The sequence below is a fragment of the Dermacentor variabilis genome, chromosome 3, assembly GCF_050947875.1.
Source record: "Dermacentor variabilis isolate Ectoservices chromosome 3, ASM5094787v1, whole genome shotgun sequence".
Classification (NCBI taxonomy): Eukaryota; Metazoa; Arthropoda; class Arachnida; order Ixodida; family Ixodidae; genus Dermacentor; species Dermacentor variabilis.
Window position 1 is genome coordinate 128,849,435 of NC_134570.1, and position 27,484 is coordinate 128,876,918.

General features: G+C 45.1%; 1 protein-coding gene across 1 annotated transcript in view; it reads left to right on the forward strand.

Moving 5' to 3' along the window:
* The window catches only part of LOC142574739 (monocarboxylate transporter 5-like), a 28,508-nt gene extending 20,764 nt beyond the window's left edge, over nucleotides 1–7,744 (forward strand). The window contains exons 4-5 of the mRNA XM_075683761.1: nucleotides 5,227–5,816; nucleotides 7,031–7,744. Coding sequence (XP_075539876.1) covers nucleotides 5,227–5,816; nucleotides 7,031–7,206 — 766 coding nt within the window. The 3' untranslated portion in view covers nucleotides 7,207–7,744. The remainder of the gene's footprint in view (nucleotides 1–5,226; nucleotides 5,817–7,030) is intronic.
* The last annotated feature ends 19,740 nt before the right edge of the window (nucleotides 7,745–27,484 follow it).

A 27,484-nucleotide genomic window follows, 5' to 3' on the forward strand; every position in this document is an offset into this window, starting at 1 on the left:
TCTCTGCAACCGGAGTGCAAGCCGGAATGGTAAACCAGCGTCAAGTCTATGGGGACGCTCTTGCTGATGTTCGGGGTTGTCCCAATGTCGCGCCATAGAAGTTTTGATTGAGTTATGGAGCGAGACGTTGTTCTCATATCGGGGAAAATGATTTTTTTTTCAGGTTTCTGCATTACCTATATGCTCTGAACATTGCCGGATACTTGCTTTCTCCCAATGTTTATGCTTAATGCGAGTCATGCACTTGTGTCAGCCCGGTCTTATCAGTAAACTACGCGAGGCACGTTGTGTATATTTCATTGAAGTACCAAGTATTTCGTGTTTATGCACAAACTGAAATGGTTTTCCCTATTCACAACTTAAATTTTGTACAAAGTAGAGTTGCTTCGGTACACTGGGAAACACAGATCAAAAAGGGGCCATATACCGATTTGGAGCACTTCATAAAGTAATGTTTTGCACAGGCTGTATTTCATCTACATGCATTTGAATTCGCACACCTACTTGTCAGAGGATTCCTCCGAAGTTTGTCAAATTAGATTTTCATGGCATCTGTAGTTATGACAAGGAAGTGGGAAAATTTTTTTGGTGCTTGTAAAACCTAAACATTCAGAATGCTCTGGAGCACTTGCATACGTAATGTATTTCTCAAGTCAAAATCAACCTACGCACTTTAACTTTCCCTCACAGTGCCCACAATGACCCCTTAATTTCGCCAAGTATAAACAACGTACGTTATTGAGTCTCTGAGGAAACCGGAGACACAAGACCTCCTTGGGAGAAAGCAACAATGGACCTCGTATGACCCATAAAAATAGGGGAACAACGATGGTTCCTTTAAATGTTCCGATGCATCTAATTGAAACAAGAACGTGAAGATCTAGCCACACATTGCACTTAACGTACCACCTATTTTGCTTTATATTTGTATTTGCTTTCTTGCACAATTATTTTAGTTCTCTGGAAAACGTTAAAGATAACCGCATTGTGAAGCGCCGGAACACTGGAATAACTAACTTTCTGTAAAAGCTCTAATTTACCTAAACAAACCAAACATTTCTCGTCGTCTCAAACGCAGCATACTTGCTGCTGCAATGAAATATATTTAGCGTGCCTCGCGTAGTTTGTTGAGAAGACCGGGCGAACACCAGTGCATGACTCGTATGAAGCGTAAACATTGGGAAAGAAAAGTATTCGGTAATGCGTTTAGAGCACGTAATTAACTCAGACACCTGAAACATTCCGTAGAAGTCACCAATAAAATGGCGCTTATTTCCTCCAACTATGACGTTTCGGGCATTTTTCGTCCTCAAACAGAGCGCAGAAGCTCGTAATTTTTGCGTAAAAGGCCTCTAAATGGGCCGATAACAAGGGTTTAGCAATCTTTGTTTAATACCTAGTCGGCACACACTTCCAAACATGTCTGCACATTGCCTGAAAGATTTTTCACGATTCGTCAAAATATAAACTGCATGAGCGATACATAAATTTTATTTTTTTTTCATAAGTCTGTTAAAACCGGCATGTAACGTTTTTGAGCTTTTCTAGTGGCATGAAGAGCTTCGCTGTAAAACTTCCTGTTGAAAGAAATAATATACCACTCGAGGTTTTATCAAAATACCAACGAGGTGCTGACACCATTTATTTAGGCCCTAGCGCAGCCTGTTTCTGCAGTCAAAGTTTTCGAGTGGTTTTGGCATGTAAAACTCCATAATTTAATTTAACCTAAATCTTACTAATACGTTTTTCAAGCAAACGCAACATTCCCTCCTAAAAAATCAAACTACTTGCGTCACACATTTGGTTAATGAAGTTGGAGAAACGTTGGAACATTTAATTGAAGATGTAACGCTCATTAGGCAGATGTATTTACTTGTGAAAAGTGTCTTCTTAGGAGTATACTAGCAGCGAAATCGAAAGAAATGACCGAATTTATGACATGTCATGAATGGGCATGGTTTTATAAAAAAAAGAAAATTTATCGTGGTAACAACTGGGCAGAATGAAGTAAGGATGGCAAGTTAGCGAACTTATTTTTATAATGGCGACGTGACCATGGTTTGGAATAATAAGCACCCGTAATTTCGCATTGTCTTTGCAGCGTCAATACACGATATAAAATTTAAGCTCCAACAAACTCTTAATATATTGTTTTATCTTTACTACAAAAGCTAATGAGTAGAGAATAGGCCGTGACATTTCGGCGCACTTTTAAATTGTTCTGAGGCTTGCTTATATATTACACGTTTCTTTATAGCGCTTTTTTTTGCGTACAATATAATTGTACATTTGACTTCTCCTTCTGTATCTTCTTTTACAAAGCTTCAGTGCTTATACCTTGCCGCAATTATTGTTTGCGTCTTTTTGCTGGAATGCTTTCACTATGCCCTCTTTGCGACGTGGGGCCGTGTAATGTAAAACTGTTACAATTGGTAATTATTGAATGTCCTGGCGTCAAGTTTACGTAACCGCCGTCGCAAGCATCGGGCGGTTAGCCGCAGCGGTGTTTAACAGCGCAATGAAACGCTACCCTCGTTTATAGGAGGTAATGTTTGTTTGCTTTCGAATTTCAAATACATTCATAAGGTTTTCTTAGGTAATCGGCTGACAAAAGACGTGGAGCCCACACAACTGGATAGGGTTTCGTTGGCGCCGAGCTAGCGAAGTGAAAGTAGTTAATCGGACGAGGAGGGTTATGCCGGCACGTGTGATTGGCGCACTTCCGTTTGCCTATATATAGCTTGCGGTGGGTGCCCCAAAGTCACGGTACGCCCAAGAAAAGGTTACAAATGTTGGTAAAGCAGGTCATCAAGAAAGAAGACTTGGCAGAGCGATGACGTATACGGATCAAAAGGCATCGACAAAGTTATACTGCGACATAAATGTTTTATTACACGCAAATAAATTTGGTCTCCCGACGAGCTACAAGTAGCCATTGCCAGAGCTGACAGAGCTGAGTTGGCTGACATCTTCTGTTTCTTTCGTAATGGGCAAGTCTCCGGCTATTAAATGATTGTTTTTTTTTCACCATATTAATGATATATCTAACGCGTAAACGTCACTTTGACGTTGTGAGATTTCGCGGAACTTTGACTTAGCGTAACAGAGAAGCGAACAGCGAACTGAGCGCAGCCCAAAGCTTTTGGCAAATAGTGGTGGGCGGAAGGAGCAAAGGCTGTGGCATCGGAAATATTTTGTTCTTTTGATCAGTCAGCGTACGATTAATCACTGTGTATGTCATATCAGGTGGGGAGTTTTTTTCGGTTTTCGTGAGGATGCGTGACAGACTGACCAAGAGGGTTAGCTTCAAATACGTTTTACGATTTTCCTCGAGTTGTAGAATTCGGGCTGATTGCAGTAATCGAATCGAAGCAGTTCGAAAGAGCTTTACGTTAGAGCACTTGTGGTCAGGTTCCCCTGAAACTGAAACTCTACAGCTTTCAGCCCAGTATTCGTCGCAAAACATTTTAAAGGGCAGCTCTTAGGCGCCCGTTCCTGCGTTTAGCGCTGGCTCGCCTCCGCGTCGTACCTCGTAACCCGGTGAACGAGCATAGCGAAAGATGAAAGTGAATGCGTAGCGCAGCAGGAGAAGAGGCAGTAAAGTAGAGGAAGAGGCTAGAGTAAAAGTGGAGAAGGTGCGGAGAGGAAACAGCCTGCGCATGCGCGTAGTTGCCGGTGGCCACGGCATCCGCCGCCACGTGGGCGATCCCATCTGCGCTTCCACGGCGTCTGTTGCTGAGGTCAGTCCGCAGTACTGGCGTGTGTGACGGGGATCACTGCTACTGCAAGGAGCAATGGCGAACACGTGGATGCGAATAAGGCGTAATGTGATGCTACCTTGGGTCTTGCTACTGCTGACACTGTTGACACGATTTCGCCGCAATGAAGGTCCACGCTCGTCGTCGGTGGAACGAAAGCGTGAGAAAAAGAAAGCGTAGTGCCGTGCAGGACGTGCTGTGTCGTGACGTTGGCTACGTTATAGCGCCAGAGTAGCGCGCTTGCTCTGTGCAACAACGCTCATGTACATAAAATTTAGTGCAGGTTAAATAGTCCCAGGTAGCCAATTATAATAATTTATGGTCTGTCAATACATCGTGTCTGATAATCACTTCGTCGTTCTCGCATGTAAACCTCTAGAATTTATTTAAATTTTTATCGGTGTAACATGTGCTTTTCTTGATTTAGCGTTTTCACGTGTGTATAGTTCCATTTATACAGAGTCACGTCGCCTTTGAATTACCGATATTTTGAGCGATATGAACACCGCGTGCGGAGCAGCGTAAGTTAGCCTTACAGCTTGTGTAAACAGCTCCATGAATTTTAAGTATAGCACTGCGAGTGCGCTATAGAATGGGCCCTGTGGCGAGCGATAGTATGATCAATGCCGCCCGAACCTGGCAAATCCCCAGTTTGATTTCGGATACTCACCTCGCTTTCAAAGTGTGTTTATTTTTGTGCGCGAAGAAAAACAAAAACACTTTCAAAGCAGACAACGAGGGCTGCGCACTCGACAGTTATACCAATGCATGCTTCGCAGAATCGAGAGTGAGATTGAATAGCACGCTGCAGACACTGCTACATCTTACGCTTGATTCTGCAGTCATCAACAATACTGAGAACGAAGCAGGTCTGAAATGAATATAGCGCAAACGATGAGCGTATACATGTTGAGTGTGGTTACTATAATTAACCCTTCAAAACAATAACTTAACCACTAACAGGCTGATTCATCAACTTGTCAATCAACGTAACGTGGCTGTAGTCCCGCTTACGAACCTCATGAGGTGCGGTGAAGGCTAGGGCACGTATCAGTCTGACATTAACGACAGCGGGCAATGTTCCAAAAAAAGAGAAGAGGGCTCGCCCTGTGTACGCTAGTAATCTCCCCATGAAACTTTCACTTAGTGGATGACACGCGGAAGGCGACCTGCGGCGCTCATTGCAAGGCCCTTATTCTATTTATTTCTTTTTCTGGTGGGCTTACGCCAGAAAGCATAGCTTTCGACTAGATGGGGCACAGGACATTCCGTAGATTGTTGTTGTTGCATTGCACAGCACTTCAATATGTATTATGGCAAATGCTGCGAAGGTAAATATGTTTGCGCTGGGCCAAAATTATTGTATACATGCGGCCTTTAAAATCTATTTTACCCGGAAAGCGAACATTCTACAAAGTGAAAGCACAGGAATGCTGACTGAGCTGTACCTGTCACGTCGATGGTGCAGGCGAGCAACTAGGGGGAGCCTTTACAAGTCCACCAGTGACGGAAGGGTGTCATCTCAAACCGCTGTCCACGCAGAGAGCGGGTCGGCAGAACCAGGGTCGCCTTCACACACAAACATCATTCTCCGGGAAGGAAGGGTGTTCAGTTGCCCGATGTACTACGTCATACTGGGCACATGGATCCTCTTCAACTACTGCTTCGACATGTTCATCGGCACTATCGATGATTACGCCACGGACAAGCAGCTGGGTTTCCTCAAGACGATATCTATACTGCCCATAATCTCTACGACGGATATCTTCGGCGGCGTCTGTCTTCCTGCGCTCGTCGACAAGGGGCTACTGAGCCGGAGCGCTCTTCTCAGCACCACTTACCTCGGCCTCGGAGTCACCACAGCGCTTCTGCCTGTGATGACAGCTTTCCTCCCGTTCGTGGGCGTTTGTCTTGTGTTGTCAATGTTCATGGGCTCTGGCAACGCCATGTATGGTGTCCTGCAGGCCGACTACATTCGTCAGGATCGACTACCCGTTTCGTACGGCACAGCAGGATTTGTCGCAGGTATCCTGCTCATCGCCAAGCCGTTTGTCATAGGTAAGTATGGCTAAATGAGTCGCCGCTTCGCCCGAAAGGTGGAGCACCAGTTGCGATAGCAAATTAGTAGACACCTATAGGAAGTAAGGGTAGTAGCTATATAAACTTGTATAAACTTGTAAAGATTCGCTTACTAACTAACTTAACAAGCACGGTGTGACGCGCTCACAGGTTAACATGAACACATCTCGCTCGATAGACGCGGTAACTCGCTGTAAAAACTCTGGAGTGCGGAGGCGCGGCAGCACGAGCAAGCGAATGAACCTTCGTGCTGCGTCTCGCTTCAACGCGAACGACGTGTCAAAAGCACAGCGCCTACGAAGCTACCGATAGTCGGCGCGCTTTGTCCACATCACAGATAGCTTTCAAGATATGGGGCACGCGTGACCGCGAGTGCCGTACGCAGCAGCCCTAGTAGTAAAACGCTACCCTTCCTCTCGCTGTCCTCTCCCTGATGCCCCGCGCGTGCCTGAAGACTGCACGCTTCCTCCCCGTTTTCCTCTGCACGCGCGAGATTGAGCCACGATGGTCGCCTAACTCTTGCAAGCTTCCACTTGCAAATGCAGCATAGGGCGCACAGCGACGATGTTATCGTGCTTTGACTTTATACGCAATAGCACGGTGACGCCGACGGCAAGTATGCGCTTGGAGAGTCCCTATAATTGCTATCGCACTAACTGACTGTAACGAACCTCACTATGAATTCCAACCAACTGGCCCAACTTGCCGTCTTGAAAACAAAGGAGAGACTGAGAAAAGAAAACGAGAAAGTGAGCCAAACACGATCACGGTGATAACGTATGCTTGTTACAACGTGGAAACAAATCAAGGTTTAGAAGGTATACCATAGCTATACACAGCAGCGTATCTGTGCAGCTAAGTGAGGTATCGTCACGCTTTAATTTTGTCTGCACCAAACTATGGTATCTGGATTACTTCAAGCTGCTTCACATTCGGTCTGGCGCCTCCGGGATTTTCTGAAAGCTATAGCTGAGAGTATAGTTTTCGCGTGCCTGTCTTGCCTTACAAAATTACTTATTACGTGCTTATTTGCTTGCTTGCTTACTTACTTACTGACTTACTTGCTTTCGCCTAATGTTCCCTATCTCTGTCTAAAGCGTGCCGAGAAATAAATGTACGTGAGAGTGTGACCGTATCTGTTACATACCCTCTTTCCTTGCGCAGTCCTTGAGCTTCTTCTGCCTTTTTTGCAGGTTACTTCCGGGACTACCATAAATCGTACGACGGGCTTTTCCGGATGTTGTCAGGGATATTGCTTTTTCTGGGGTTTTCTTGGCTCGTCGTGGTAGTGTACGAGTGGCATGTGAGCGGCTCGTGGAAAAGAAAGAAAAGAAGACAGGCTGTGATCGGAATTCTGCAAAACTTGTGACTTTCGTAGTGAAAAAGAAGACACTTGCACTGTGTACTTTCCCTCCGTAGGCAGTAAGTTATCGTGACATCATCTTTAGCTTCCATGGGGCGTTACGCATATGTATAATATTGATCGCCCTCCATGACGCAGGCCAGCGAACTTATTTGCTTGTGTCCAAGTTGATTAGCTTTTCATGTCTGTGATATGACAAACTTTCAGGTGAAGACAGTGGTGCCTACACAATATTTTGCAGAGTAACACCACTGCTGTGATATAATGTGAATATCTTACACACTCACCACTTCGCCTGCGTCGCAGGTAAGAAGTGTTCCGAAAAGAGAACACCGAGCTGGATCTTAATTAATGCATTGCGAAGAATAACTTGACTTCGCCAACTGGGAGAGTGCTTGGCGTTGTTATTGAATCACAGGTAACAACGAAGAAGATAACATTTTAGCCGAATGTACTATGCAATTTGGCAAGGTGGTCATACAACCACTTAAGTGCTAAAATCATGTACACAAGTACGAAAGCAGGTTGGGTTAGCAGTATTAAACTGCACATTCTGCGACCTTATGACAAGTACCCACTGAAATTGAGCCACAACTTACGGATGCGCGTGCACCAGACATTCCTAAACATCAATGCCTGGAATTCACTTGGTATTTATAGCGGTGTCGTTGTGTATTTAATCATCGATATCTCTAAGGTCTACTCTCCCAAGCGTATTAGCGTCCAGAAATCTTGCTAGGTAGTAAGTCAATTACGTCAACCTTGCTGTCTCAAACTATGCGACTACTTGTTCTGCGCGCAAATCTGTTAACCACATTCAGCGCAGCAGCCTGTGCTTAAACTTTTTCTGAAAATTCTTGATGCTCTAATGTGCCTCCTGATAACTGAGACCGGTGTATCACTGTGCAACATTATTCCTTTATTATCACACCGTTGTTGATGAGCATTCTCTGAAACTTTTCTACCAGCGTTAATTGAGACGAGCACAATATACAACGTTGTCAACTATAATGCATCAAGGCTTAAAAATACGCAAATGCCACCTAGCTAGACAGAACCAATGTAGTGTTCTTTGCTGTCGCTTGGAGATACTTAAATTTGTTGACATACCGCCTAACTACACAATTAGTCATAACTGATTAATCAACTTCTCACATATAACTAAATGAATAGTGTCACAGAGACAATCGTAGACGAAATTGAAAAACTCCCCGCTACAGCTATCCGCTGCAATACGCGCTACATTTCGGAGCGCGAAAGAAGCCCGCGAATACAAGCGTGGTGCTTCGAGTGACCAGTCGGGAGCGGCAATTTTTCGTATATTCGCGGGCTTCTTTCATGCAAGAAAAAACGCATTTATGTAGCACCTATTGAGAAACCGAAAGCTGTATCGGGAGTTTTTCATGTTGCCCCACAATCTTCTCAGTGACACTTCTCATGTAGTCGTAATATTTGATAAGTTGATGAAATAATTAAGACTAATTATATAATTAGACGGAATGCGAAAAGCATTCCGAGTATCTCCAAGCCATGACAAACAGCACTACTTTGGTTCTGTCCAGCTACGTGGAATTTGCATGAACCGGGTGTTCAAAATTATGCTTTACGGTGTTCTTAAAGTTAGGCACAGGGAGGCATACGGAGACCACCTGTGCAAATGGGTTATGTGGCCAGGGGGACATAAACTTGCAGGCAGTTTAGGCTCAAATTACGGCTTTTTTTCCTGCTCTCCCCTTTTTCGCCTTGTATTAGTGGTGCAAATAAAAATTATGACGATGATGAAGTGAGTTGATAATTATCGCTGTGAGCACTCCCATTAACTAAAATTGAATAGTTAACATTTTATTATCTGCAGTAAGTGTGTATGTTTGTATTCAAAGCTTAGAGGCAGTCATGTTTCTAGACAGTTTCACTTGGGAGAATTCTTCTAGCGTGTCTGTGATTCGAGATATTCGACTTCAAATTGTAACTGGCATGATTAGGCATGCAGCTAAGGGAGGGTCGGCGCAAAGCTCCTCCCTGATGTGACGCGGCTGTTGCGTGCGGCGTTTAGTCTGACAACAAGGCGGAGGCATAGGCGAAGATAACTGTTCGCCTTCCCCACTTGGCTGGTGAAATGATCTGACAGCGCGGCGCGCCGTGCCGTTGTGGCTCTTGATTTCAGTGAAACTTGCAATACTTGCAAGTCAGCGGTAACTTTATTTGCGTAGCCCAGGCAAGGGCCATGCTCGCTCGTCTAATCACCGTTAAGCACGCGCTCTGCCCTCCGGCTTCTCCGCTCGCGGAGAAGACGGAGGCAGTGCTTTGCACTTTGCGAAAGCCTCCGCCGCGCTTTCAGACTAAACGCCGCACGCAACAGCCGCATCACGTCAGGGAGGAGCTTCGCGCCGAACCTTAACTCCCTTGCATGGGTCATCATGCGAACGACAACTAAAATTTGAGTTCGGATATCTCGGAGCACAGACACACTGGAAGTATTATTTCAACTGATTGTGTAGAAACACGACTGCCTGTAGCTTTTCAATGCAAACATACACACTTACTGCAGTTAACAGAAGAGTAATTATTCAATTTTAGTTAATTGTGCTGCTGACGTCGATAATTATAATCGCACTTTGTGTCCCGCTGACCGCATAACTTATTTGCACAGGTGGTCTTCGCGGGCCTCCCGGTGCATTATTTTAAGAACACCATAAAGCTTAATTTTGAACACCCCGTATTTTAATGCTGGTGCATTATAATTATGGCACCATGTATAAGTACTTCGTTGCCGACCGTGATTTCCTCAAGCGTGGCAAGCAAGTTTCAACCCACAGGGGTGGGCTGAGTGCGAGCATTTAAGACAGGTCAGTGATGTACTGACCCACTGTAGTAGGCAAGTTATTCGGCGTAGGCGCCATTCTTATGGATAAAAACGAAGAAGTCATTTAGCTCTCCTCGGAGTTTTAAAGTGAATGCCCGAAATAATCTCTTCGATCGATTGTGATCAGTGAAGTTTTCTAGATAAAAAAGAAAAAAATACTCTCTGAACTCCATTTACACCTTATGTCACGGGAGAACAAATTTTTGCTCTAAAAATAAGGAAACAAGTTCCTTGTTTTATTTTCTATCGGGAAATTTTTGCCGAGCACAGCAACATTTTCTTCCGAGTTTTTTACTCATAACAATGACACAAGCTGACCACAGACGTCAGCCGTTCAGTTGGCAGCGTATGATGTGCCATGTTCTTTTTTTAGGGTTAACAAAAGTTTCAAAATATGATGTGGTGTATAGCACAATTCGACTAATCGACGTGGATTACTTTAAGAGGCGGACTATAATTCACAGTAAATTGAAGTGCGTAGTTGAATGCTTAGCAAACTTTATCACTAAACCACCGAACTTAGGACATGAATTGTTGTTCACAAAGTGAAGAAAATGAGCTTCCAGGCATATTCATTTTGAATAAGTGTGAAATTAGCACCCGTTTTGAGTTAAACGCGGTCAATACTGTCATAAAAATGCACAAGTGTTCGACGTACTTTCTTAAATAACGCAAGTTTTTATGCATTCAAGGTTAGACATAAGTGGAAGCGAAACGTTTTTCACCGCTCTTCTTAGGAATGCATATATGGAAATATGTGTATCTGTCAATAGGGTTCCAAGTAAATGCGCCTTCCGAAATTGACATAAAGAAATTCAAAAATTTTAATGTGTGCCTAAACTAATTAGCTTAAAATTTCATTCGTGAATGTGTTGTAATTTTCAAATATGCATTTAAATTTCGCGCTTAAATAACGCCCGCCTATTAGTGTAGTGAAGGTCAAAAAGCTAAATAATGTGTACACAAAGACAATTGCAAAAATAAATTCTTGTCTGTTAAGATAATTAAAAAAATAAAAACTCGCATTACACAGGCAGCCATCGCATGCGTTTTTTAACAACGGGCGTTGTTGGCTGTCGAACACGCGTATGGAGCTCTTTCGTGGGGTTGCTCAGCTTTAAATACTAAGTGAGCGTTCTCGCAGCTTTGACCGGCGAGCATTGTTAGCAATCGACCTCATTACGCTTCGTGTCAGCGACACCGTCTTTTCTTTCCTGGCACACTTCGCCTCAGTGATAAGTTAAAGCTCTGCACGTGTGCCCTGCTTGTACAAATATTTCTGAATCCTTATATGCGTTAATTAAATAAAGTCTGCGTAGGATATCGAAGCTTTCATAATCAAAATACTCGCAGTGATTTAGCGTCAGCGCATTTTACGCGCACGTGCGGCTACTAAGCCTTTCTATGGAAATAACGCCTGAGGTAGGGCTGCTCAACTTCGCAAAAATGCTAATGGCGAATGCGTCCTACAGACACAGGTGATTTTGTATAAGCCCAAATCTGTTGAGTGTGTTAACTGCAGTGGCATGTTTCTCGTCTTCATTATTGTCCCTGGCGCCATCACTTCTGTTCATGGTGGCCATTGTATTCACAATATAATAGATTCCCAGGATTCGTTCAAGATTATCAGAATTTCTGATTTCAAGATGTGTCACTGTATGCGCTGAATACATCTTTTGTTTGTTTTTAGGGCATCATTTGATATTGTTTCTTTCATTTATCAACTAAACATAGGTGAATTTACTTATCATAAGCAGGCATCTAAGACAGACACATCACGTTCATTCCTTGTATATATAAGTGCGTAGAATAAAAATATCGAAACTTTTGTGTGCTGTTTGTAATACTGTTTTCATGCCTGTCGAATCATCTTACAAGCCAAAAGTAATTTACTACACAGCATTTTGCGCAACACACTGCCTCGGTAGGGGGGGGGGGAGGAGAAGCATAGATTCTTGCAGTACGTCTAGCGTATTGCGTTGCTTTGTATTTCTAATTGAAAGAAAGCTGCAGGAATATTTGAAGGACAATATAGAAGCTTATCAGCACGTAAGTTTCTATACTGCAAGTATAGAAACTTGACTATATGTGATATGTGACTGGATTTACATGCGTGCGTGTAGGGTATTTCCTGTGAATGACTGTCTCATTGGTGGAGAAGCAAGCGCATTGTTCAAGACTATTTGAGAAATGAATTTGGTTAAAACACGTTGGCCGGCTAGTTGGTTTGGATCCATTATTTAATGTGTAATCACGACTGAATGAAAAGCCAGAAAGAAACAGACCCACAGAGAGAGCGCTACTTCCAACTATAGAATTTTTCATACGGATCGATAAATATATACCGAAAGAGCGGAAAAAGACGACACCAAAGAAGGCATTCAGGGTTGCATGGCGATAAAGCGTACATATGTGCAAGGCATGATAAAGATATTCACTACACTAGTTACAGCGATAAACTGAGGAATCGTATATATTGTATAGATAGCGACACTGATGGCTCGCTCGCGCACCTTCCTTGTAATTTTGGAATTTCAAGGCATCCGCAATCTCCCTTTTCATCCTGCAATGAGGCGTACACAAAACAGATGTACTTTCAAGCATGGGTTCAAAGGGAAAATCTCGGCAATGAATGTCCAGATGGGTCTGCTATTAATCTAGTCACGTCTCTCAATGACGCATCTGCCAGTTTGACCAACATCCGTTTTTGCGCACGAAAACGAAATGGCATAGAGCACGTTGTGAGAGCAGATTATAAACTGTTTGCGGTGTTGAGTAGAAGATGCGTTCCTTTTTTGTTATTTACTGAATTAACCCGTTTGCACAGCTTCTGTAGACGCTCAGGGGCAGATAAAAAGGCGTCAAACCCAGACTTTGCCGCTATTCTTCTGAGGGTGTTTGAAATACAATGAATGTATGGTACCACAGCGACTTTCTTTGCTCTGGCAATGCTGCTGCATCCCATCCATGCGTTTTTATTCCTGCTCAAGCGCTGCGCGACCGAGGTGAGCATACGCATCGGTTATCCAGAATCAGCCAGGCGCTTGGCCTGATCTCTGAAATTCGTCACATGAAGTCATGTGGCCACAAAGTGGGAACCAATTTCTGAGATTTATATAATCAAGAGCTTCAATATAGCGTCATTAGAGTAATGTCAGGCCATCGGGGCATTCATTGCTGAGATATGCACTGTAAATCTGTTTGAAGGCACATCTGTATTCTATAGGGCTCATAGCAGAATGACGAGGGAGCTTGTGGAGGCCTACCAAATGGCAAAACTAGAAGAAAGGTGCCTGAGCAAGAGACAAGAGGTGTCTGAAAAAGAGACAGGAATATTCCTGGGTCTATCGGTGTAACTATTGCAGTGTATGTTTAGCTCATGTTTTAGACACTTGCACGGTTAGTCGACATTGACCGCATAATGTTCTTTCTTGTCTTGTGTCTTTCCGCTCGTTCGAATTGTATTTATTCATGCGTGCGAAAATAATATCTTTAGTCCAAAGTAGCGCAGTCTATGTGTGTCTGCTTCTTTCTACGTCTGCATTTAGTCGCGTTTACGCACTATATCATCGATTCCAGAAACCTTTCTCCATGTGTCCCTAAAAAAAATGAATTCCGATTTCCTAAGATGCCAAACACTGGCTTCTGCGGCCTGAAACGAATGCCCTTTTAAGCAGATCGCTGCTTTGTCTTGAACACACCCGCAAGATTTACTCTCTTGCAAGATGCGGTATATATATATATATATATATATATATATATATATATATATATATATATATATATATATATATATATATATATATATAGCAACAGCGATCGTGACATCAGTTCTAGAATTTATGGTCTCGGCGTTGATTAATACCTTGGCGGAACCTTCAAAGGGAGCCATCAAACCTGAAAAGCATGGATATATTATCACAGCCACCGCCACGTGACCTTCGGCGTTAATCTTGGAGAAAACCAATTAAAAAACACAGTGTAAGGAGCATTCTAATTTAAAGGCCATCTCAAATTCCGAGCTGCACTCATGATACTCAGTTAGGCGCTCGAAGGCTGTCCTATTGAGCAAAGGAAGCAAAGGAATGTGACTTTTACAGAAGACATATGATAATAAATACGATCCACCTAAATTATCCCAATCATGTATATTGAAATAATATGTAGAACAACCTTCACTACTAAAAAAATATTAGCGTTACCTTTCGGCAAGAATGGTGCGAAAAGAAAGCTTTCATGTAAGGACATTCTACCTCCGAGCTTCCAAATGTGCATGGAATACGGATAATAAGTATTGCATATCAAATCGAATAAGGAATACTGCAACGTAGACGCATATAATTACGGCAGGAATGTTTATTTCGGTGTAACTAGGTACGACGCTTGTACCTGCTTGTGCAAAAAATAGGGACACTAAGTATTATAGTATCGTATCAGTTTAATAAGCGGATCACTAATTGTCATAATAAAAACTGCCGGAATAGCCTGTTAAGAATTTTAGAGTCTGGACACAAACAAGCCCTCAAAAGAAGAAGGGCAACTGTGTGACTAGCTTATCAAAGCCTGAAGATAACTGGTTTGCGTAAAAAAATAGAATTGGGCGAAAAGAAAAAAAAACTACTGAAAGACTTCTGTTCCGCAGACACATGTAGAACAGCCGTTGCTTGCAAAATGTGACTGGTTCTAGCGTAAAAACTAAAACTGCTTAAGGCCAAGTGTGATAAACACTAAATGAATAATTACAAAGAAAGCCCTCAGGTTTGTGTACAAAACTAATTGTTGTTCTTAATACCCCATGCGGAGCGCTAAAGTCGCCGGCCACCACACAAACGCGTCCAACCTACAAAATTCTGTTAAATCGCAGGCTAAAGGGACCCGCTTAGGAATGCCATCTGTAACATGAGATACACACTGCTTACCGACCCAGGGCACCCCACTCGGATGGGCAACAGCGTATCTCGTGACACCTGCCCTGACCTTACCTCTGTGCGCAATACTGGCCCAGTCGTCGCGCACGGGCCTTTAGAGGATCACCTTGGTAGTAACCACTACATTGTGGCGGCCACCTTGCCATTACGGGGTGCGCGCAGGCCCGAGTGAAATGTGCTTATAACGGATTGGGCGAAATTCAGGGAACGTCGCCAGGACCCACCTGAGCGCCAAGGGTACGAACGCTGGCTTGACTCTCTCGCCCAAGATCTAGAGGCCACCACAAGCACACTGTGCACCACAACCGAGACACCAGACATAGACCCGCATTTATTTCATCTTTGTAACGCCAGCAGAGGGTTGACACGACGATGGAAACGACAACGCCTCAACCGCAAACTTGGGAAACGTATAGATCAAATTACACGGGAATCTCAGGAGTATGCACAGATACTTACGAGGAATAACTGGCGAGGATTTTGCGATCGCCTCAGGCACATTGAGCACAGCAAAAACGTGGTCGGTTCTTCGCTCACTCACAGATCTCACAACAACAAAGGGGATAACATTTCAACAGCTGCACACCCTAATGACCGAGTACAGGGACGATGTCTCGACACTCCTCAGAGAGCTAGAGAAGCATTTCATAGCCATAGGCCTGCCGCCGCAGTACCCTGACTATCCTTATGTAGGCGAGGCGAACGAATCGCTCGATGCAGACATCACATCTGACGAGGTGTGGGTGGTCCTACAAGACCTACGCCGCAACACGGCCCCATCTGATTCGCCACCCTTCGTAACCTCAGTGATGCGGATATTAACCACCTCAGGCATATCTTCAATAATTGCTGTCGCAAGGGCATGCTTCCCCAAGCATGGAGGCACGCCGACATCACACTGATCCCCAAACCGGTCAAGCCTGTCAAAGTTGAAAACTTACGACCCATCTCCCTAACATCTTGCATTGGTAAGCTCATGGAGCATGTACTCTTGCGGCGTCTGCAGCCCTTCCTCGAAGAAAAATCACTTTTCTAACTCTCATTTCGGATATCGGGCTCATCTGTCTGCCAAAGATGTGCTTCTACAATTGCGGGAGGAGGTCGTAGGACCTCCGTCGTCCGCCCAAACGAGAGCACTCGTCGCCTTATACCTAAAAGGGTCATTCGATAATGTTGAACATGACCTCATCCTTCGCAATGTTGCACATTCACACTGTGGAATTCGTATGTACAACTATATCCCCGCATTTCTTCGAGATAGCATAGCCACCGTAGGAATGGGACCGCATCGATCCGGTACGATTCGCATTGTAGGAGGTGGGACACCCCAGGGCTCAGTTCTTTCCCCTACTCTATTCAATATCGCGCTCGCAGGGCTCCCCCGGCTACTCAACCAGATCCCTGATGTCGCCCACGCTATTTATGCGGACGACATTACTATCTATACTATACTATACTTTTTTCATACGCGGAAGAATGCTGAATAAAGATTTGATTTGATTTGATTTGATTTCATCTGGTCGACACGTGGTTCCGAGGGAGCCATCCAGGACCTACTGCAGCAAGCAGTTGATACAGTTTCCGAGTACGCGAGAAAATGCGGCTTAAGATGTGCTCCGGAGAAGTCGTAGCTCAAAATCATTCGCCCCCGGAGCCGTTCCTCTACACCCCCTATCACTGTGCGCGTGGATGGCACATCGATACCACAGGTTAATCGTGCTCGTATCCTCGGCCTGCACGTCCAAGCGGATGGCAGGTCAAACTACACTGTTTCCCTTCTATCCAGACATATTGAACAAATTCTGGCCATGATCCGGAGGGTCTCCAACAGGCGCTCGGGCCTTCGAGAAGAGGACCTGCTGCGCTTGGTGGAGGCATGCGTGATCAGCCGCCTTACATACCATGTCCCATTTCAGCGGTTGACCCAAGCGCAACAACTTGGCATAGACGCAATGATTTGCAAAGCGACGAAGCTGGCCCATGGCGTCCCGAACTGTACTTCCACACGCCGTCTCCTTAACTCAGGGACACATAACACTCTAGGCGAGCTGCTAGAGGCACATTGGGACAGCCATCGCCAGCGCCTCCTACTCACTCCTGCTGGCCGTCATCTTCTCACACGGCTACGATACTCTGTCGCACCCCTTGAGTCTGAAACCCGTCCAACGATCTTGTTGTCAGCGATACGCCAAGCACGAAGTATTCATCCATTGCCACGTAATATGCACCCCGAGCATGACAAAGGGCGGCGCGAAGCCTATGTACGATACATTGGCCGCATGCTTGCAAACATCCCGGAAACACACACTTTATACACGGAGACATCACGCACTCAAGAGGGCTATACCTCGGTAGTTTTGGATGGCACCGCATCCCTGAGAGACTCTGCTGCAATGCGCGGAACAAATGCCGCATACGGAGAAATTCTCGGTGTTGCTCTTGCAATTCGATACGCCATCCGTGTTCCTGAGGAAGTGTATATATTGACGGACTCACAGCAGGAATGCCGGGCGTTCCTATCAGGACATGGCATCCCGAGAGCGGCGCACCAAATTCTCAAACAGATCCCGCAAAATGCACCAACCACATCTCCCCGCATCCACTTACTCTGGACCCCTGGTCATACCTCGATGCCGTATAACGAACGCGCACATGCGGTTGCCCGAGAAAATTCCCTCCGGGCGACTCGGCGTGGTGAGGTGACTGGTTCAGAGTGGGGGGATCCCTTGCTCCGTTACAAAGACATACTCCGTCATTATACACGCATTCGTCGCACCAACGCGGCACCACCACCGTCCTTGTCGCGGGAGGAAGCAGTGGCATTAAGTCAGTTACAAACCGCAACTTTTCCTAATCTTATCTCTCTCAATAAATTCTACCCACACTGTTCTGCAGATCGTTGCCCTGGTTGTGGCAGCTCGCCTACAATCTTTCACGTCACGATTGAGTGCCCTGCAAACATCTTTCCTCCCTTGCCAACTCTCCTTTACCCCCTACGCAACAAAGAGCTGTGAGACGATGCCCTCCGCGACGGACCTCCCGAGGTCCTCCGAGCTGTGATACAACGGGCTCAAAACATCGCCGGAATCATCTTAGGGATCCTGGACTGAGGGTTCCTCCCACACTGCTCTCACCATTCAAATATTATTAATAAAGATGTTTTACTCTCTCTCTTCGTCATAGGGAAAGATGCACTCTCTTAGCCAAGAAACAACTGGTCTAGCCACAAAAAAATGTAGCTGGTGTGGCGGCGCTAGGTTATGTCTCGAGCCCGGCTCATATGGCGGCGTAGCGGAGCTTCGGGTCGAAGAAATCAGAAGGTAAGAAGTTGGGAAAAAGAAAACCAAGAGGTTTACTGGCACTTGTACGGAACTTAATTGCATCGTTGAGAAGGAAAAACAGAAAAAGCTCAAGTGTTTAGCAAAGAACGTCTAGATACGCCTCATTTCCCTGGCCCAGAGCAGCTTCTTTCTTCTCCGCACCGTTATTACAACACCTCTGTTCAAACCCCCCCTCCTGGCGGTAGCCATTCATACACAGGTCACAACCCACCAGAACGGCAGCCAATTAAGGATCACAAACCACACAGTCGCAGATGAAATATCGAACCGGCGGCCCCACCAAGTACTAGCGGGCGCAAAAAGGGAGCGAGAGACTGACCGTGTGAATGGGAGAGGAGATCTCTTTCTCCCAACTGGCCCCCTCCGCTGCTTCTCAGAAGAGGGCAAGTAGCAAGGCGTGGGGGCTTTCCTCCGGGAAACGTCCACGAGTTCTTCGGGTTGTTTCCCTGAACGGCAACCCTTTCTTCCCTTTGTGGCCGCGCTTCTCTGACGAGGGAAACTCGTTACTGGAAAATTTACGGAAAAACCATGTGATACATGTGGGGCTCCTACAACTTGATGTTTTCCTCTTAGTTATTGACATATGAAAACGTAACCCTTTCCTTTGTGCAGTTTACCGCCATGTGACCCGGCTCCTTGCATTTGTAGCAAGTGAGCGGCTTCCAAGTCTGAAAAGCATTCGTTGATTTTTGTGCGTGTGTCACTTTTTCACCGCGTTGACCGTAGTCCTTTCTTTCCTTCTGGCCTGGAAAGACCTTTTTTCTTCGCTCTCAACTCGAGGGCTTGAAGGGTGCTTCGCATAACGGTTATTCGCACAAGTTTTGGAATTGCAGGCCCTGTCAACTCCTAGGCTGTTCATAAGCTGTCGGCGCGATGCATCCTCCTCGACGAGTTCGGCTCCCTTTCGTCGCCGAAGCGACGTCGCGCCGGTCCTGTAACCAATTCCCTTCCTGATCTGGGAGATAGTTGTAAAACTGCTCTAACAGAATCCTCTCCACTACAGGGCCCCTGTGATTGTAGGACTGAGTGCCTTTTAACCATTCGTTTACTCTTAAATTGTACAGAAAATCGGGATAGCTCTCGTCCCTCGACTTCTTGGCACCCCGAAATCTTTGTCTAAACGTTTCTGTACTGTCTGTACTTACTCAGAAGGCATGCCTTGGCGTTCTCGTAGTTGTCCGCGTCCTCCTTGCTGAGCCGCGCAACAATCTCTACTGCCTTGCAGGGTAGAACCATGAGTAGCCTCTGAGACCATGCACCTCGCTCAAATGACAGTTTCTCGAACGTTTGTTCAAAATTTGCAAGATACAGGCCGATATCCCCTGATACCACATATGACAGCATGTACCTAGATATTTCGAACTCTACCTTCCAGTTGAGAAGAGGTACCATTTGCGGGGACAAATGCCCACCTATTACTCAATTTCTAACTTCCTTCCTTCCTTCCTTCCGTTCTTCCTTTTATTTTCCCTGAAGCTTTTGTATCACTGAGATCTTCATCACTTGTCCAAAATCAATGATTGCCTGTCTCATCATTGGTAAACTTTACTTACAGCGCGTACATAGACAAAAGGGCCGAAAGAAAGACGAAGACAAGCGCTGACTTCCAGCTGAATTGTTATTTTGAATAGTAAGCATATATGCCAAGACAACAACAATAAAGCTCCCCCTCCAAAATTACGGTGCCAGCATTAGTACGCATTCAAAATTCAAACGAACCATCACCGCCTGGTTAAGAGGAACGAGCGCGCATGTACAATCTCAAAAGGCAAGTTCTTTATCTGTTAAGGCTTATCGACGGCTTACTAACCAAGTCAATCTCAGCCTTTACCCTCACCCTGACCTGCTTTGAACGGGGCGCTTTTGTCGTGGTGTATAAGCTTGTTATTTAATATAAAAATTCAGTTGGAAATCAGTGCTTGTCTTCGACGTTCGTTTTGTCCCTCTGTCCTCGAACGCGCTGTAAGTGAACTTTGCAATGGAATGCCTACTAGCCCGTACCCAAACTCTTATCATTGGTTTTCACCCGCCGTGGTTGCTCAGTGGCTATGGTGTTGGGCTGCTGAGCACGAGGTCGCGTGATCGAATCCCGGCCACGGAGTAAGACATATAGGAGGTGAAACTCCCGTCAGCGCGAGCGAGCGCGGGCGACCAGATAAAGTCACAATTGTTGCATGCGCCGACGCTGCCGTATACAGTGGCGGCACCATGCGGCGCGTCGTAGAAGCCGCAGCGGAAAAAAAAAAGCAGCGCGCGGCAGGCGGCTCGGCGGCTCCGGCAGCTCCGGCCACTCCGTGGTAGAAGTCAGGCGCGCGCGGCCGAACGGCAGCAACACGCTCAACCGGTTGCCCTGGCAACCGAAACGGAGGTAATTTCTTCCCATGCCGCCAGCTGCCGCCAGCATGAAAACGTATCCGCGGGCTTGTGACCTTTACTGGTTGCCGCAAACAGCGGCGTTTCCACTCCTAAATATTTCTTGCTCCGTGATCCCAGCCACGGCGGCCGCATTTCGATGGGGGCGAAATGCGAAAACACCCGTGTGCTTAGATTTAGGTGCACGTTAAAGAACCCCAGGTGGTCAAAATTTCCGGAGTCCTCCACTACGGCGTGCCTCATAATCAGAAAGTGGTTTTGGCACATAAAACCCCAAATATTATGATCATTGGTTTTCGTGCCAAGCCCATCTGTATCAATCCCCAATTCCTCACACAACAACAACAACAGGTCCAGCTTCCGTAGCCTGTGCAAGTCCATGATCCTTTCTAGTGCCGGCTACTTCGGGGACAACAATCCGAAAGTACCTAACATCTAGGATTTCAGCAAAGTTATCTACCAGTTCTAAAATCTAACCCACTTTTAGAACGCCGTTAAAATCAAAGGAAAAGCGAAGCACTCACTCACACGTGATCAATGTCACCAGACAGGTGCTCTCTCGCTGGCAGACTGTTGTTGCCCCTGGTATCTTCAGGTTTTAACGCTGGTCATTAGTTGTTGCGGTGCTAGGTTGGGTCTCGAACCCGGTGTCATATGATAGCGTGGCGGAGGCTTCAGGTTGAAGAAATCCGAAGCTCGAAAGTTTGCACAACTGAAAGCAACAGGCTAACAGGCAATTGTACAAAACTTATTGGTATCGTTGAATTGAAAAACAGAAAAAAAAGGTCAAGTGTTTAGCAACGAGCGTCTAGATGAGCATCGTTTCCATGGCCAAGAGCAGCTTATTTTCTCACCGCACCGTCATTATAACACATCTGTTCAATCCCTCCCACCTGGTAATAGCCAATCGCACACACGTCATAACCCTTCAGGACGAAAGCCAATCAAGAAGCACAAACAACACGGTCGCAGTTCAATGAACTGTAAAATGCTTCGTTTTTATAAACACACCCCTCCTCTCTGCAAGCTGGCTTACAGCCGGTGTGTTCTTGTCCAGTGTCACCAATTCATCATCATCATCATCATCATCATCATCATCATCATCATCATCATCATCAGCCTGGTTACGCCCACTGCAGGGCAAAGGCCTCCCCATACTTCTCCAACCACCCCGGTCATGTACTAATTGTGGCCATGTCGTCCCTGCAAACTTCTTAATCTCATCCGTCCACCTAACTTTCTGGCGCCCCCTGCTACGCTTCCCTTCCCTTGGGATCCAGTCCGTAACCCTTAATGACCATCGGTTATCTTCCCTCCTCATTACATGTCCTGCCCATTCCCATTTCTTTTTCTTGATTTCAACTAAGATGTCATTAACTCGCGTTTGTTCCCTCACCCAATCTGTTCTTTTCTTATCCCTTAACGTTACACCTATCATTCTTCTTTCCATAGCTCGCTGCGTCGTCCTCAATTTGAGTAGAACCCTTTTCATAAGCCTCCAGGTTTCTGCCCCGTAGGTGAGTACTGGTAAGACACAGCTAGAGACACACTTTTCTCTTGAGGGATAATGGCAATCTGCTGTTCATGATCTGAGAATGCCTGCCAAACGCACCCCAGCCCATTCTTATTCTTCTGATTATTTCCGTCTCATAATCCGGATCCGCCGTCACTACCTGCCCTAAGTAGATCTATTCCCTTACCACTTCCAGTGCCTCGCTACGTATTGTAAATTGCTGTTCTCTTCCGAGGCTGTTAAACATTACTTTAGCTTTCTGCAGATGCATTTTTAGACCCACTCTTCTGCTTTGCCTCTCCAGGTCAGCGAGAACGCATTGCAAATGGTCCCCTGAGTTACTAAGCAAGGCAATATCATCAGTGAATCGCAAGTTACTAAGGTATTCTCCATTAACTTTTATCCCCAATTATCCCCAAGACAACAAGAAAAAAGCGCCCCCTCCAAAAGTTCGGTGCCAGCATTAGTACGCATTCAAAATTCACACGAACCATCACCGCCGATTGATAGAACCCAAATATTCGACAAACAACCAGCCGAGTAAACATAGATGGTGGTCTGGATGGTGGGAGAACGCTTCTGTCGCAGTAAATGAGTTGATGGTTGAAGGAATCACTGGAGTCTGCTGTTCTGTTCTTTTTTTTTCTGCAGAAGTGTGATTTATCGTATAAAGTAAACAAATTTTTCTCTTTTTGTTCTCTTAATGCCATCGTTGTGCGGGTTGTATGTTGCCAACTAAAGCGGCAAAGACGTCTTACATTAAATCAACATATAAATAAATAAATAAATAATCTTATATAAGTAGAAGAGGAATTATTACGTACTATTGCAAGAAAGCAGTCGCTCGCCTTTCGCTAACCAGACGAGGGTTGTCCAACCGCATCCCTCACTGGACGGCCGATGTTCAATCGGAAAACTGTCCCACGCATGCAACGGAAAACGATAGCAAGGTTGAGCGTTGCGCCGAACGCTTCTCCGAATGCTGACGTGGTCTGGATGTTCCCGCGGCGTTGCAGGCAACGCACGTCAGTGGCGCGCGAGAGGACACCGAAAGAGAACGGTCGGCACTCGTCGGCGTCGAAAGGAAGGGCCGCGTAAATTTAGTTGAACGTTCACTGTCTGTTCGGCTCAGACCCGTTATTGCACCGCGGTGTGCTACGTAACACAGCTGCTCGGTATAGCAACGCTGATGCGCGTACGCAAGCGGCTCGTGTCAGATGTGCATACCGGAACGTTTGCGTCACTGCGCCCGAGCCGACATAACGGAGCGTGACGGTACGCCCACTTCTCTCTTGCAGCCAAAGTGCACTGCACGTATTTTGGGGGCGTTTTAACACTGCACGCGAGGCCTCCGCACGTGCCGTTGGTTGTAGGAGAGCACGGCGAGGCCAACGGCGATCGCACCCAAATGAGCTTGAAACGTCAATGCAATGTCTGTCGCAATCAAACGTTCACCAATCAATCCATTTGCCCATACGAAACTTCGTCGAACGAAGCTCCATTGAAGTTATGGCCTGTCTCAGTGGTGTGCTTGGTGATGTGTCTGCGTGGGCTAGAACACCTCATATTAGAGAGTCCTGCTTTCCTTGCACAGTGCACGTTGCTACTAAAGTACTATAAAATTTACTGGGCCCGCAGTCTTTGACCCTCAATTAAAAAAATAAGTATTCGAATTCTGCGGTTTTCGGTGCCCGAACGACGATATAATTATGGGGCACGCCGTAGTGAATGCACATGATTCATAAGTTCACCTGGGCTTCTTTACCATGCTCTCAGTAAATGTTAGGCGTTTGTTTTTAAATTTCACCCAATTGAAATGCGGTCGCCGTGATCGTTATTCGATCCCTCGCCCTGGTGCTTAGCAGTGCAACGCAGAAGCTACCATGTCGTCGTGGCGGGTGACCCTGGATGATTGCCTGTGTTTAAGTGGTTGTGCTTCTCTGCACGACCAGACTATTCACTAATCTAACTTGACTTGCCGTTTGGGAACAATTCTTTTTTTTGTTTGCGATGGATGAAAAGTTTCCCTATTTATTTTATCAATTTTCGTTTTATATTGCAATGGTGTTGCGCTGTTAAGTTCGAAGCCGCAACCAAATCCCGCCCGCGGCTGCAGCGTTTCGAAGATGGCGAAAGCTGAAATCCTCGTGTACTTAGGGTGGAGTGCACGTTCAAGAACTTCTGATAGGAAAAATTAATCCGGACTCCTCCTCTACGGCATGCCTCGTAATCATGTCGTGATTCTCGCTTGTGAAACGCCATCTTTCTTAACTTTCTTCTTGTATTTTTCCATTCTTTTGTATTTAGTGACACCTGCGCTTTTATTTGTTCTCTGTTACTATGGTGTACGTCTGTTGTTCTAATTTAGCCTTTCTGGCCTGTTATCTTTCGGTTTCTTTCTTCTTCACTTCTCTTGTCACCCTATCTTTACTGTTTCTATGGCCTCTTTCCTAAGAGTATGCAGGTTTTGGGCACTTCTCGCTGGCATTTTCCAACCTGCTCCTTCCTCATTTTTCTCTCTGTCCATGCTATGTTACGTAATATTCATAACTCAAGGGTAAGGTATCCCGAGGTGGGCATCTGAAATGGGCCACAGCAAGGTATTTTAGAGCAGCAGTTATATTGAGCACGGAGAAAATGGCAATGTGGGTGAATAATAATAATTTATAAATCAATCAGTTCATCAATCAATCAATCACATGGGTATGATAGTGCCCAGGAATAACTACGGAGCCTTCGTACTGCTATGCTTAAAGAGTAATATACAAGGTAAAACGTACAAAGACACAAATGGTAGGCAAAACAATGCGAGATGGAGAAACAAATTGGTAAACATTAGACGAGGAGGCGGGCATCAAAGAGAATCAGTCATACAACATAATTGTCTACATTTATACAAAGCCCAGGAAGTAAACTCTGAAATATGTCGATGAACGTAGAATACTTATTACACGTCTTATCGAGTCGAGCCATAAGACAGTCCTTAATTCAACAAGGTGGGGCAGAAAATATGGAATGTTGTCTGGTATACTTCTGCGCCAAGGATAATTGCATATGATTAAGATCTTTATGCACTGTACCATGCCGTGGAACCAAAAATTGTAACAAAAGGTCTGACATATTAATACTTTATTTGAGAGGTTTGTGGTGGCGCATAGTTGAGAGGGCTTGGCTATGGTCGCCAGAACGGCAAAAGTTGTGCTTCAAAATTGAAATCAGTTTATTTTGGACGCTTTCAATTAGGTCAGAATTGAATTCGCATGTTACGCGCCAAACTACAGAGGTATACTCTATAGGAGTGGAAGGCACATGTAAGAATACAACTTCTGAAGGACAGCAGGAGAGCGGAAGTCATGGTATATACGACAAACAATACAAAGAGCTCGAAGGGCACGTTGTTTCCCATATTACGCGTGGGAAGAGAACTTTAGCATTCTGCAGAAATACGCACCAAGCTCTTTCATTTCATCGACCCTGGGCAGTGGTGCATCACAAGACGTGTATGGAAAATCTATCTGGTGTGTTTTTCCGGTATAACTTAACACCACAGTTTTGGAAGCATTTAGGAATAGCTTAATGTCTGTGCACCCGCATGCGAGTGAACAAATTTCTTTTGGGGGTCCATGCTATCCTGAACACTGTTAAATAGCTTAATGGGACCAGCATACAGAAGAAATGAAAAGTGTCAAATTGCTGACAAAACGTCATTTATGAACAGTAGGAAGAGAAGAGGACCACAAACAGATCCTTGAGGAACCCCGCTAGTGACCTCAAAGCTAATAGAACTGTGTGTATGGACGGCAGCGAAGCGCGATCTATTGCTGAGATAATTTGATACCAGGGCATTGATGTAAGAAGGCATGTGCAAATGTGTGCGCTTTGTAGTTAGGATATTATAGGAAACTACATCAAATGATTTACTCTGGTGACAGCAAATAGCGTATAATTGGCCCCTACTATGTACCACACTGGAGGCATGGGTGATAAATGTGATCATATTCATTGAGGAGCGCCCCGTTACAAAGCCATGATGTTAACCTAATAAATTCTTCTTAGCACTAACAGAACGCGCGGATGGCTTGCTCACGCACCTTTCATGTAATCAGTGTTGCTATCTCAAAAGGAGATACGATTCCTCGGTTTATCTTTGTAACCATTGCAATATGTTTTCACCATACCTTGCGCACGAGTACGATTTTTTTATTGATTTGATATAAGGAGATGCTGGCGCAGTATTTAAGGCGCAGGCTAGTTCGTATCTCTTGAGTGGTTCCATCATACATCATGCAGGGTTCAAGGTTACATATCAAATAATCTTTTCACACAAGCACCAGGACTTATCACGCAACGTTTCCACAGGAAGACTGTGACGTAAGGAACGCATGGTACATACAATATACAACGTAAATGTATCCACACTTACGTAGAATAAAAGCCTCAAAAGTACAAACGATACTGTCGCCTAATAACACATTGTCTAGTAAGCGGGTGGTACATACATCGTGTAAATGCATTATCACATGCAGTCTCAACAGAACAGTCAACTTAACATAATTCACAAACAGATACCTATATACAGTGACATTGAAATGAAGGGAACAATGAAAGCGCTAATAACGTCCTACAATGCCGCTGTCTTCAAGAAAAGTCTTTGGTGCTTTTAAAGCGCTCTTCTGCAAGGACATTGTTGGCCAAGAGCCTAAAAGTTTCCTTAAAGTTAGTCTGCGGTCTAATTTATTTAGCGTTGTTTTAAGTCGGCATCTTGGTGTGTCTTGATGTGGGCAATCTAGAAGGAGGTGATATATATCTTCGTCTACAAATCCACAATCACATTCGGGGGTTTCCGCTCCGCCAATTCTGTGTAAGAAATGCTTTGTGAAGGCAGTGCCTAGCCTTAATCGATGCATAAGGATTTCCATACTTCTATCTAATGACAATGAAAATTTGAATTCAATAAATGGATCAAGATGGTATAAGTCCGAGCTCTTAGAATTTTGGTCAAACGAAGTGTTTCTAGTCATTTTTAAAGACGTTGTCCTTATAATGCAGCGTAATTCATTCTTTGACATTGGGAGCGGAATCATATCATCTTTGAGGTGCGCTTGTCGTGCTGCTTCATCTGCTGCTGTATTGCCAGGAATGTTGCTATGCCCTGGTATCCACTGGAATGCTATTGCATGTTTCGCTTTGCTTTCCTTTGTGAGGTTTTTAAGAGTTTCATATATTATACTGTCACTGAATGTTTTCCCCTTTGTGCTGCAGAGTG